The 14,599-nt window shown below is 34.9% G+C and overlaps 1 protein-coding gene across 1 annotated transcript in view; it reads left to right on the top strand.

Annotated features, from left to right (window-relative positions):
- Positions 1 to 14,599, top strand: part of CCPG1 (cell cycle progression 1) — a 39,502-nt gene that overhangs the window by 22,531 nt on the left and 2,372 nt on the right. The window contains exons 6-8 of the mRNA XM_025472719.3: positions 3,818 to 4,069; positions 8,828 to 8,949; positions 12,109 to 13,514. Of these exons, the coding sequence (XP_025328504.1) occupies positions 3,818 to 4,069; positions 8,828 to 8,949; positions 12,109 to 13,514 (1,780 nt within the window). The remainder of the gene's footprint in view (positions 1 to 3,817; positions 4,070 to 8,827; positions 8,950 to 12,108; positions 13,515 to 14,599) is intronic.

Here is a 14,599-nt window from a genome sequence, read left to right as displayed (position 1 = left end):
CCACATTTTACATAATGGACAAGTTTTTATTACAGTTGAAATTTTTTTGGTAAAATCTACTGTTTAGTGTTTTCTTAGGTCACAGGGCCTACAGCAGAATTGTTATAACAATAAATGCCATCTTTTATTAAGTAAAAGATGAAAAATAATATCTTCAAGGAGATTTGTTATTGTCTTAAACACTCCAAAATGAATTTGACATATTTTAGATATTAAGGATGGAAGATTGAGCCATTATAACAAAAAAGCAGAAGAAAGTCGATTTCTACTTAGAATGATACAAATTTTGTATTTTAGAAATTGTGAAATAGCTTCTTATCGAAGTCTGTTAGATCCTTTCAGTTATTAATCATTTAGCAAACATTTATTGAATGCTACTTATGTGCTAAACAGTGTTCAAAGAGCTAGCAGAACAACAACATCCCAAAACCCCTGACCTTTGTATCTTTCATTTTAGATTGAGTCATGGAAGGGTGCCTATTTTAAGTCACGTTATTAATGCACTTAATGCCTACTATTCAGACAGTGATGTAGAGGTTAAAATTGAAGTACTTAGCTTATTCCTTTCTGTTTCTTTGGCTTAGCTTGAGGGATATATATTACATCTTTCAAGGTGGACATAAATATTTAGACACAAAGTTACTGGGAAATAAAAGAAGCAGACCTATTATGATGAACTCACAGTTACTAACCAAGATTTGTAACTCAAGGATGAATTGGGAGAAAGACAAGTTGGAACACTGTCAGTGACTCCTAAAATTTCCTAATTTGATGCAGAAATAAGGATGTGTTTATTTCAGGTCATTTTCTTAGAGTTTACCATTCTTTAATATTTATACTTGCCAGAACCAGGAATTGCTGTTATGCCATTTCAAGCTAATAAAATGTCAAATAGAGATTTTTAGCTATCTCATTTAATGACAGTTTGCTTATAAGCAAGAGTTTGAAAACACTTTTTTCAAATATTTAAATACTCCTCTGGCATTCTTAGTGGCCAGCCTTCGCCAGAATGGTGTACATAGTGTATGTATTACGAGGACTAATGAATTGACTTCAGAATCTTTTTTGTTCAAACTTATTTTATTCATTTAGTTCCAGGGTCTGTGCTGTACTCAAGTAGTCTTCTTTCCCTCTTTCCTTTCTTTTTTGGGAAGACTATAGATGGTGGTTGAATATGAGAATATTCATGGGCCGGAAAAAGTCACATTGAAGCAGGAGGATTGCAGAAGGGTCTAGGCAGACATTTAAGAAATTGATCTTACAAACAATGTTTTCAGGAACTTGGATACTTCAAAGCTCATTACTCTGATTTTTATCTCCTTGCAGCTCTTGGGAGTTTTACAGTTTCAGTTAAAAGGCATATTTTATTAGGAATATTTTTATCCATTGCTATCTCTCCTGAAGGAATGAATTATTTCAATAAACAAAGTGCTATAAAGTTTCAAAAAATTATATTTTGGATTATGTTGAAAATATTATATATAAATCAGTTGCCAGGGGTCTTCGTTCTTTCACCTGTTTTTCTTGGTCTGTTAATCCCTACTACCTGTTGCCTGGTTATTTTGATTTTTCCTTTCTTCTCCATTTCTGTAGGATTTCAACTTCAGTTTTTTCTTCTGAATTAGATTCTTATGGCAGTATACTTTTTGTTCATGTAAGAATACTATCCACTGCCCCCACAGGACTTCCCCCCAAGAAAGCAAAGTTGGGAGTTGTAGAAAAGTTTATATTGCACATACGTTTTTTTTTTTTTTTTAAGGCGTGATCAATTTTGATGGAGCACAAATAACAATGTTGAGTGATAATTAAAATAAGTATTTTCAATTCTCTCTTTCCTTTTTAGTCTTTATATTAAAGCTTTATACATCTTTTTTTCCTGTTTATTCACAAAAGAAAGGTGGTGGGAGAAGCTGTGGAAGATTCCTGAATGCATAAGGGGATGGGATGATCAGCTGAAACACCATGTTCCTAGCCAACTCGCTTTCCAAGGTGGTGTGACTAAATCTGATCAGCTTTTCTAGAGCTGAGTGTGCCTAGTCACATTTACTATTTACTGAGTGCTTTAAAGATAACTGTTGTCATCTGTGATACTCTAAACAGGTGTTCAAATTGATCTTGTAATAAAGCTGGCTAAGCTTATTGCATGCCTTTGCATTGCCTGCATCTTGGACTCTGGGCCAAGTTAAGCTTTGAAAGAAATTTAAAAATCAAAATATTTCAGCTATGACATGTATGGGTTAAAAAAGATGGAAGCATTGGATAAGGATATCAATTTATTAATATGGATGAGGCTGGCTTGTTTACTTAGAATCTATATGAAGGCGATATGCTATTGTAGAATTAAATTTATTTAAGGAATTTCGACAAATGATTTGTTTTTACATTTACCCATTTTAATATTGTTGAAATCTGACTTAAATATCCAGCCATGATCTTGAATGCGATGCCTTTGTATTATGTAATGCTTTGTTTAAGTCTTCCTTTCTTTCTTTTTGTCCAAGAAATGTAACCTCACAGCTGAGGCGACGGCATCTGGGAAAAACTAGTGATCAAGAATAACCAGATAAACATGATGGGCATAAGGGTCATGACCAAAAGATCTCTCAGTGGCATCTGTATCACTGAGTATTAGGAATATTCATTCATTCAGTAGTTCTTTTTGTCTTTGTGTTTGTTGTTGTTGGTGTGAAAGTTAACTGAATCCTTTGTGACCCATCTTTAAAAATTACTGCCTAACCCAAGTCACTAGCTTTCCTGTGGCATGGATATCCTGTCTTCTAAAGAACTGTTTTACTTTTTTGAAGCATGAATGTTTGTTGTTTTGGAGCTGTTTGTATCAAATTGAGGGTCACATTTTATCTCCTTACATTTGGTGTTTTTTTTTTTTCCCCTCTTTTAACTGGCCTTTGGAAATTACATCTAACCTTCTGTGTCAATATGTAGTTTATTTATTGATGGAACATTGTTAATAAGCTCTACATTTGAAAAAACTGAAGGTGTTTTGTTTTGTTCTTTTTGTTTTTTGTTTTTTGTTTTTTTTAGTGGATATATTACCACGACTTTAGATTTCTTATGGATTTTTTTATTGTTCTTTTTTACTATTCTTTTCATAAAGGAGCAGCACCAGACTAGTCCTTAATATCGGAATAGCTGTTGTGTCACTTCCTCATGCTGACATATTTACTAGAGGGTAAAATTAATAACCTTCTAGTAAGAGTGGCAGTCGAAGGGAAGGGCTCATCTGACTTCTGGAAACCTGTGTTAAACTGTATAGTTTTTGAACATTGATTGTGGACTCAAAGGATGCAAATGAAACTAGGGTCCAGATATACCCAATAGAGAACTTTTGGTAGTTCTGGTACTTTGTAAGTCACAGGAACTGTTCATATACTTCCCTGTGTTCCTTAAGTAGTTGAACTTAAATTCCCTCTATTTGAAATTGAATGAAGAAGAGAATTTTTTTCTTTCTAGAAACTGTATCTGTTTATGGTTCTAATAGCAAAGAAGTTTACTAGTTTATGAGAATGATGTTCTAACAGTGTTAACTATAAGAGAGGTTTTAAAAATAAAACCAGATAGATCCTCAAAGGCACAGAATATGATTAACAGATTCTTATGTGTCACAATTGAAATCTTTTGTTTTGGCTTTATGTGGATAAACCTGAAAACTTTGAGTTTTCATTTGTGTTGTTTTGGTTTTGTTTTTGGCTGTCTTATGTAAAAGGGCATGTAGGGATGGCATTGATTATACTAAAACATATTTACTGGAAAAGCTTTTCTAAAATTTTTAATATTTACATTTTTCTTTTTAAAATAGTATTTTCATCCCAGCCTAGTGACGATGAATCAAGTAGTGATGAAACCAGTCATCAGCCTAGTCCTGCTTTTAGACGACGCCGTGCTAGGAAGAAGACTGTTTCTAGTTCAGAATCTGAGGAAAGGCTACTCCCCGAACAAGAAAGTGAACCCTCTAAGGAGTTGTGTAAACGCCAGTTCAGCAGTGGTCTCAATAAGTGTGTTATACTTGCTTTGGTGATTGCAATCAGCATGGGATTTGGACATTTCTATGGTAAGTATTTGAAGATTTGATACACGTAATTTGATGGTGTAGTGTATGGGCATTTGCTAAGAGTGAGGAATTCTGGGATCTGTTTTCTGTGTCATCATTAATTTTATGACCTTGGAAGGCTTATAGTCTATTTAAACCTCAGGTTTTTCATTTGAAAAACAGGAATAGTGCTACCTAGTTCACAAAGCTATTTTTGCTTACTAATATTAGGTGGTGTTTATTTTAAAAATGTAGGAATTTTTAGCACGCATGTTTATTTTTAATTTTTGTCTTTTTTTTTTTAAGATTTTATTTATTTATTTGAGAGAGCACAGAGCAACAGAGCACAAGCAGCAGGGAGGGGCACAGGGAGAGGGAGAAGCAGGCTCCCCACCGAGGGGCTCGATCCCAGGACTCCAGTGACCTGAACTGAAGGCAGACACCTAGCCAACTGAGCCACCCAGGCACCCCTAAGCTTTGCTTGTTATTGTCCTTATTAGTATTTATGTATATTAAGTATCTTTAATGCAAAGCTTTTAAAAGTGGATGAAAAGAGGAAGGAATTCCATGTAATTTTTCATTTGGCAGCCTAACCATTGAGTCTTTTTTTTTTTTTAATGTTTTATTTATTTATTTATTTGAGAAAGAACACAAGACAGAGCAGAGAGAACAAGTTGGGAGAGGGAGAGAAGAGCAGAGGAAAAGGGAGAAGCAGATACTCCATTGAGCAGGGAGCCTGATGTGGGGGCTCAGTCCCAGGACCCCAAGATCATGACCTGAGCTGAAGGCAGACACTTAACTGACTGAGCTATCCAAGTGCCCCCCATTCTTATTTAATGTGTCTGTAAAAAGATGAGACTGAGAACTGAACAGTTCACACTCGTTAACATACTCTATATCAGAATTTTGAAAAAAAACACTTTAAACAAATGTTTAGATCTTGTCAACTTTATAAATTTCAATTTGCCTTACATGAAATGAAGTACTTCTAGATTTTTTTGCTGATGTGATCTACAATTTAACTTTTGGAATATTCCTGTTTTGCTAATTCCTTTCAACAGTGTGTTCCTTATGCAAAAATTGAATAGTTAAAGGTACCTTATATTAATTTGTGGAAAAGATACATTATTCAACATAGTGTAATGTTAGAATAAACTTGAGACAACACTTGTTTAAAGTTAGACTCCGGGGATCCCTGGGTGGCGCAGTGGTTTAGCGCCTGCCTTTGGCCCAGGGCGCGATCCTGGAGACCCGGGATCGAATCCCACGTCGGGCTCCCAGTGCATGGAGCCTGCTTCTCCCTCTGCCTGTGTCTCTGCCTCTCTCTCTCTCTCTCTCTCTCTCTCTCTCTCTCTCTGTGACTATCATAAATAAATAAAAATAAAGTTAGACTCCGTAAAATGTGTTTCTTCTGGTTTAACTTTATATTGATAAAAATAAGTGGTTAGACTTCTGGTGGATGCCTGCTTGAATTTAATACTGAAATACTGTAATTTGTATCCTTCCTTGAAGCTTATTGTAATGAGATTTGACTTGAAGTACTACGCTTAATTGTGTTTATTATCTAGCTGGAACAAATGTATGAATGTATTTTTGAGCATGATTTTTTTCCCCACAGGTAAACATGGAGGTAACAGAGGAGAAGGTCTTATCTTAATCTTTTCTTTCTTACTAAAATAGTTGGGCAATGATTTAATGTTCATGTTGATTGCATTAAAACCCCATCAATTGCATGACCTTTCAGTGCTTTATAGAAAGAACAATTTAGAGAGGAGTGCTTTCAAAATGGAGATTGCTGCTCTGTTTAAGGTTTTGGTTACTTGTAAAACTTACTTAAATGATTATATCTAGTAAAAAATTTTCCCATACTTTTTAAAATTATCTTTTCAGAATATGAAAAGACTGGATAATATGAAATAGTTTTTCATGGTGATGAGATCAGCTCAGTAAACATATAAAAACTTACCTAAATGATTGTTAGCTTTTCAAGGTCAACATTTTTTTTTTTCTTAGTTCTGGCACTGATCTCAACATACCAAGAACTCCTTGAAGTTGATTTCAGAGCCAGTTTGAATTTCTCATGCACCATGAAGTTAGTGCATACTCCATAATCATTCTTTGCTTGCTAATTATTTAACACAGTATACTATTTAAGTGAATCACTCAGAATGTTCACCAGCCTTAGCTCTATAAATTTGGAGAATCCTGTCTGTCCTAGAAAGAAGGGAAAACTAGCAGGATCAAGGATAGTAAAACAGTGTACTACAGGTATTTGGTACTGCGTCAGATTCTGAAAGGGCTTATAAAAGTTTAAAAAATCTTCATGTATGAAGCACCAGTCTCCCTTACTCTTTCTTTACATTGTAGGCTGTCAGTATTCTAATCAGCAGAAGAGTTCAGTTGATTTGATTTTCTCATGGATTTACTTTAAGTATTGACAGGCTACCCAGCTCTTCAGACACTATGATAGAATATGACTAGGTGCTAAGTTATGTAGCACAGACAGGGATTATAGTCAAGGGCTATACTTACTGAGTTATGCTGGAGGTGGTAGGATTTGAGTGGGGTGTGGTCTTATGCTTGCTTATGCTAGGCAGTGGGAAAGTGGAACATTGCAGCAATGGAGAACCGATAACCTGAAAGTAAACTTTGCTGGTTTTCGTAGCAGTGAGAAGACTAGCTGGACTACAGCAGAGTAGATAAATTAGAAATAATGAAATAAAATGTTGGAACATGTAAGCTGGTGTCAGTGTTGTAAATTATAGAGGTCTGTAACTCAAGGTTATAGAGTGACCTCGCAGTAATTTTTCAGAAAAAGTGCAGGAAGGCATATGGTATGGGAAAAATTAAGACAGTCAGGTAAGAGGGTTTGTAATCCTGATAGTTGGTCATCAGGACTTTGAAAATTATAGTGAATGGGGATGAAAAAAGTGAAATAAGGGACACCAAAATAATAATGGAAAACAAAACTTTGAGTGAGGATACTTGTGATATTGGTAGTTTCAGAAGTGTGGTAGGTTCTTTATTTTTGGAATTGAGGGTGTTTCTAGGAAAGGCTTTCTAGATGATAAATAACGCAGTTTGATTTGTTTTTATCCAGCTTTATTCGGCAGGTATTAAGGTGGGGTTTTTTTTGTTTTTGTCTTGTTTTGTTTTGTTTTTGTTTTTTGGTGAGAACTCTCCCAAAATTGTGCCCAACAGGCAGCTAGGTGTATTGGCTGGAAGCTCTGATAAGATTGGAGTCAGAAGAGAACTCTTACATAGCAAAACTGCGTCATAGCAAAAACTGGTGTTTTAATAATTAAAATAGGCAAATCTGTAGACATGACAAGAAGGCCAAAGATTGTACTTTGGGTGGTAACACTTTATAGTTAGGTGGCTGAAGATGGAAAAAAAAAATCCCAGTAGTTACTAGATTAGGAAAGGCCACATTAAGATAATTGTCCAACATAAACTATATAATAGTACTGCAAATTCAGATCTCAACAACATAGGTTATTTTCCAGAGGGCGAAGGAATTCATCCTGTCAGCAGTTTGAAAAGAAAAACGATTTCTGTTACTTCTGATAGTTACATTTAAAAAATGAATTTCAACATTTAAAAAATCCAAAAATCTTTTGAGTAATATTGAGACAAATTTGCCATGCTTATAAATTGGAAAATTGAAAGAGAGGAAGTGAACCTTAACAGAGGAATATCATAGCTGGTAAGAGTTGTTTGTAATTTGGCAAAAGTTTTCTCCTTAGTGTTTTTCAGGATCATTGAAGAAATTAAAAGGTTTTTTGTTTTTTTGTTTTTTTGTTTTTTTTTTTAGCAGTAGGGGAAGAAATAATATCATTACAAAATCATTTTCATTACAAATCCTATGATATCTTTATATAATAGTATGCCACTTGATAGATGTTAAGGTCCAGGTTGCCAAATGCCTTTTGCCTTATTTTTGCAGTGTTCTTTTTTCTCTCTCGTGCATGAGGCATGCAACAGCATGTGAACAGCATGTCTTGGCAAATTAACAATTTGGTTTCTAGGGTGAAAATACAGAGAATCCTAGTTGGTTTAAGACTGGTCACTGCAGGTATGGGGATGGTGGTCCTCTAATATAGACCTAACTAATGCAGAACTCTTAAATGATTTAGATGTGAGAATGGTTGGATAATCGCAGCCAGTTATTTTCCTTGTTGTACTTTTTGGGCTGTTACATCATTTATTAGGCAAAATATAGTGAGAAAAAATAGACTTTTATTTTTCCTTATTGACTTCATCCTGTGAATAGATTCCATGGTTTGTTTCTTTCCCTGTTTTAGGCAACACTTTATGTACCTCAGCAAACTCTCAAAAACAACAAACTTGAGTGCCGTTGATATAGTAAGATTAAAAACATTATATAAGTTTTTTTTTTTTTTTTTTTTTTTTTTTTTTTTTTTAAGGGTAATGTAGCCTGGCTTGTTTTAGTCAAAAGGAATAGTGAACTGCTTAAATGTCCCTTGGTGTATGCTAAAAAAAAATATTAACCTGCTTGGACTTATTTGTATTAACATTCATCCACCACCATTTGATGATGGCCATCATGAGATTTTACTTATTCTTTATGTAATCAGAGTTATAGAACTGTGAAATGCTGGCCTTGAAGAAAATAATCCTATCCAGATTAATTAGTATATATACAGATTAAATGTTTTATTTTATGTTTCAAAATATTGGTCATCATAACGTTTGTGGTGTGTGTGTGTGTGTGTGTGTGTGTGTGTGTGTATCCCTAATAAAAATGTCATTTTTCAGGCACAATTCAGATTCAGAAGCGTCAGCAGTTAGTCAGAAAGATACATGAAGATGAATTGAATGATATGAAGGATTATCTTTCCCAATGTCAACAGGAACAAGAATCTTTTATAGATTATAAGGTATGTACTGTTAACAAAGTTTATAAAAAAGCATTGTTAGCTAATAATTATTGCACTATTCAGATGTAAGTACAAAGCAGATTAGTGAGTCAATAATAATATTGTAATAATTGTTGATTATCCTAGTCACTGCTATGATTAGCTCACATACAGAATTTCTCTTACTGCCCACCGTAGCCCTATGAATTAATCAGGTATTAGCTTCATTTCATACATGGGAAAGAGATTCAAAAAAGTTAACTTTTCCAAGGCTACCAATCGGTGGAGCTGAATTTATCTGACTTCAAAGATGTTCTTTCTAAATTACTATAATTAACATCATTAATAATATATATATAAAGAATTGTTATTAACATTTTCACAGAACTAGCCAAACATTTTCAGTCATGAGAAGAAGGAGAGTTTGTAGCTTCTCTCAAAGATCTTTTCTTGAACAAGGGAAATAATCAGCCAGTCTTTTTCTTTGGTTTCTTGTTATGTCTGATGGAAGAGAGTGTGTTATACTTGCCTACTGAAACTCACCTAACACAGGAGGACTGGGCTGTCCATTAATACCTTTGTGGGTTTATGAGGACCAGTGTAATAGCTGGTCTCCTGTCTGGTTCTTCATAAGAAGGGTGTGGTGCTTGTAGATAAAATTCAGGGTAGAAAAGTAAACTCTTCCTTTTTTATTCCATTCCTCTAGATTTCCTTCACAATTTATGTATTCCTTATAGTGTTAGGATTATCTTACTTTAGAAGGCAGAATCTCACTTGACATCTGGATTTTTGTCTTTTAAGCAGGGACTACTGAAGTTGTTTGTAAATAGTGTAGTTTTTCCTATCTTGATCAAAGGATGTTATAAAAAGAACAGGCATATTCTTCTTTACCACCAAGATTTCTGGTTCCATTGGATGTTGTTGGCTTTTAGGAGACTGACCCTGCATGGATCTTTACTGGGTCTTAGGGATCCCTGGGTGGCTCAGTGGTTTAGCGCCTGCCTGTGGCCCAGGGTGTGATCCTGGAGACCCAGGATCGAGTCCCACGTTGGGCTCCCTGCATGGAACCTGCTTCTCCCTCTGCCTGTGTCTCCGCCTCTCTCTCTCTCTGTGTCTCTCATGAATAAATAAATAAAATCTTAAAAAAAAAATCTTTACTGAGTCAGTTCTTGCAGGCATTTTACCTCCATCTATTAAGTGTGGTTTGGATTTTAGAGATCTTGGTGGGAGACCTGCGCAGGATTTACTTATCAGGCACTTAATTCAAGATTATGGAGTTTACTGAATGCAGAATATACCTATCAGTCACTGTGGCCCCTTGTGCTTTTGCATTTAAAGGTAATGAATGTTACATTAGTCCGTACTACCCTATGGTCCACTTCTATGGGTACATGAAACTTGTTTTCTCTCACATGCAGCACAGATGAAATGATTATAATGACATTTTAAAAACAGTTTCTTTAGAGAGAGAAATAGCATGAGCAGGAGGGGAGGGGCATAGGGCAAGGAAGAGAGAGATTGCCAAACAGGCTCCACACTCAGCCCTGACTCAAGGCTCAATCTCAGGATCCTGAGATCATGAGCCTAAATCAAGAGTTGGATGCTTAACTGACTGAGCCACCCACGTGCCTCTAAATATAATGAAATTTAAAATTTTAATTTGTTCTTTGGTGATTAATGAACCAGATAGTGAGCCATCCATTTCAGATAGTTATTTTTCTTTTTTTCTTATTTATGTATTTATTTATTTATTTTTATAAATTTTTTATTGGTGTTCAATTTGCCAACATATAGAATAACACCCAGTGCTCATCCCGTTAAGTGCCCACCTCAGTGCCTGTCATCCCGTCACCCCCACTCCCTGCCCACCTCCCCTTCCACCACCCCTAGTTCGTTTCCCAGAGTTAGGAGTCTTTCATGTTCTGTCTCCCTTTCTGATAGTTATTTTTCAAGTGGAAATACTGTCATTGTCCTAAAGGACATTTGTTTGTTTGTTGTAAGTATCATTTGCTGATTTATACATAAGATATTTTAACCGGGTAATGCTGTAACCATTAACCTGTTTAAGTATGTTGTTTAGTTTCTTGCTGTTTTAGTGAAAGTTGGTTACAGATATGTATGTTGAAAGAGATCATTTAAGGCTACTTTGAAATGCAGCAAAATTCTGTAAATCTAATTGAACATGGTTTCCTCTCTATCAAGGGTGCTGACTCGGCTTACATTGCTAATCTGGTGATAGTCTTTTCAGGAGATTATTTGAAATCAGAGAAATTAGTTATAAATGTTACCAAGATTCAGTGCTGTTTAAAGTGCTGGGAGAACTTGGAGGACTTACCTGAACTTGTTTAGGGATGTTAATTTGCACAAAGTGAAGATCTTTCAGATAGGAATAAGATTATTGAAATGTTTTCCTTTTAAAGAGTGTAGAGAATATAAATAGAATTATTTTGAATCCTCAAATCATCTCTAACTATAATTTTCCTTTTTTTTTTTTTTTTTTTTATGATAGTCACACACACACACACAGAGAGGCAGAGACACAGGCAGAGGGAGAAGCACCGGAGCTCCATGCACCGGGAGCCCGATGTGGGATTCGATCCCGGGTCTCCAGGATCGCGCCCTGGGCCAAAGGCAGGCGCCAAACCGCTGCGCCATCCAGGGATCCCTATAATTTTCCTTTTTATAGAAGATCATCTTCTTCACCCAAGGGTCAGAGAAGCCTTTAGTCCTGTCTAAGTTCTCTTTAGGAGACTTATTAGTAGGAGAGATTGGAGTTCTGTAGTCAAAAGATAGAGAACCGATCTCTTTTATTCTTGACTTGTAAGTGAGCCTAGAAACCATTCAGGCTTTCATAGGATTATGGGAAATAATCAGTAATCACTAATAAATACTAATCAGAATTACCCCTGGCTCTATTTTAGAAATCTTACTGGGATGGATCAGGCTCTCATTTTTTCCAGTCTTTAAATTCTTCCAGCATGCTGTTACTATTTTGATGTAGCTCTGTGCTATCCATTTTCCTGCATATAAACCTTGTGTTTTCTAATTTTTATGTATTAAAATCACTACAAATCTATATACTGCATAAAGGATACTCTATATAGGGTTATGTCTTAAAGATTTAAATTGAACTTTTAAATAAAGCATTTGACATTTTTCTTTTCTTTCAAAAAAAATTAGGCATTAAAGGAAAAACTTGCAAGATGCTGGGCCCTTACTGAAGAAGAGAAGATGTCCTTTGAAACTCAGAAAAAGAACCTTGCTACAGAAAATCAGTATTTAAGAATATCTCTGGAGAAGGAAGAAAAAGCCTTATCTTTATTACAGGAAGAGTTAAGGAAACTAAGAGAACAGATTAGGATATTGGAAGATAAAGGGACAGGGACTGAATTAATCTCAGAAAATCGGAAACTTAAGCAGCACCTGGAAGAAGAAAAGCTGAAGACCCACAGCTTCCTGAATCAGAAGGAGACTCTTTTGTCAGAAGCAAAGATGCTAAGGAGGGAACTGGAGAGAGAACGACTAATAACCATGGCTTTAAAGGTGGAACTCCAGCAGTTAAGCTCTAGTGAATCTTATGGCAACCCAGACTCTCCCAATGTAGCGACTGACAAAAAGGAAATGGAAATCTTACGGGAAAGACTCACGGACCTGGAGCAGAAGCTAAACTTCGAACAGCAGCGTTCTGATTTGTGGGAAAGACTGTATATTGAAGCAAAAGATCAAAATGCAAAACAAGAAATGGATGGAAAAAAGAAAGGGAGCAGAGGAAACCACAGGGCTAAAAATAAGCCAAAGGAAACATTTTTGGGTTCAGTTAAGGAAACATTTGATGCCATGAAGAATTCTACCAAGGAGTTTGTGAGGCATCATAAAGAAAAAATTAAACAAGCTAAAGAAGCTGTGAAAGAAAATCTGAAAAAATTTTCAGATTCAGTTAAATCCACTTTCAGGCATTTCAAAGATACCACCAAGAATATCTTTGATGAAAAGGGCAATAAAAGATTTGGTGCCACAAAAGAAGAAGCAACTAAAAAACCACCAGTCTTTAGTGAATATATACACCCACAGTATAAGGCACGTACACAAAACCAGAATAGAGGCCCTACTATGAAAAAAGAAGGAAGGAAAGAAAAGCCAATTCACTTTGAAGAATTTAGAAAAAATACAAATTCACAGAAATGCAGTGCTGAGCATGACTGTAGTGAAAATTATGATTCTTTCAGAAAGTCTTGTTCTGGTATATTTGAATGTGCTCAACAAGAATCCATTAACCTTTTTAATATGAAAGTGTTGAATCCTGTAAAGATAGATGAATTTAGACAGTTAATTGAAAGGTATTTATTAGAAAAACTGGATAGTTTTCATCATTGGAAAGAACTTGATCAGTTCATCAATAAGTTTTTCCTAAATGGTGTCTTTATACATGATCAGAAGCTCTTCACTGACTTTGTTAATGATGTTAAAGATTATCTTAAAGACATGAAGGAATATCAAGTAGATAATGATGGAGTGTTTGAGAAGTTGGATGGATTTATATATAGACACTTCTTTGGTCACACTCTTTCCCCTCCATATGGACCCAGGTCGGTTTACATAGCACCATGTTATTATAATAGTTTTTAACGTTTATAGATTGGGTGGCATTTTTATCATTTTAACATCTTGGAATGTTACTATCCATAAAGTGTTTTTTGTAAAAATAAAAGTGCTATTTGTAAAAGTCCTTTATTGCCAGAGAACTTAGAATAAATTAAGTCAAAAGATAAAATTTTAAGTTAATAGCTATGTCAAACTGATTATATAAATTTTCAGTTATAAGATCTGAAAATTTTATATAATCAGTTTGACTTGAGCAAATGGTTTAATTTCTGCCTTAAAAATACATTAAGATTATGCAATCCTATTTTAGCTTCTTTTGTTTCTTTTCATTCTAGTTTATGAAAAGATAATCACCTTTTTTTTTTTTTTTAAAGATAATCACCTTAAGTGAAATGATTTTCCTTTAGTCTTTTACTCATTTTGGGAAGCTAGGGTGAACTATACAGATTTCACTCTGAAATCAGAAGAGCTCATATGTAACAATTTGGATTGGCCCACTTATTTTGTCTATTCCATTTACCAATTAAATTATGATACCTAATACAGTTACTACACAATTATTGTTCATAAAGGTAGAGGCAAACTTAGGAAGCCACAAGTTAACAATGTGTGTGCTTTACATATATTTCTAAAAATGACTATCCATTGCTTATCAGCTTTATATTCTGTAAATGAAACTCACCTAATCTTCAAATGTTAGCTTTATTTTTATCTTTGAGTTAGTTATATATATATCTTTTTGAATAAATGTAATGTGTCTATAAAATAATGAGACTGATTTTGGTGTCTTAAGTCATTAAATATCTAGTGCTGAAATGAGCAAAACATTGTGAGGCTGCCCTTACAAAACATGAAAAGTTCTTGCCATCAAGGAGCTCACAAGCTTTTGGAGAGTTAGGTAAATATAAGAAATACATTGCATATGGTGGCCTTAGCCCAGAGATGTTTGAGAAGGCTTCAGGAGTGAGGTGGTCTTTGAACTGAACTTCTTTAAACTGGATTTTGAAGGAGAAATGAGAATTTGCTAAGCAGATAGAGTAGGACATTACATTGAAGGAGAACTTCATTT

Source organism: Canis lupus, chromosome 30 (genome assembly GCF_003254725.2).
Source record: "Canis lupus dingo isolate Sandy chromosome 30, ASM325472v2, whole genome shotgun sequence".
NCBI lineage: Eukaryota > Metazoa > Chordata > Mammalia > Carnivora > Canidae > Canis > Canis lupus.
Note: the sequence above shows the minus strand (reverse complement) of the source record. Positions and strands in the feature narration are given on the sequence as shown.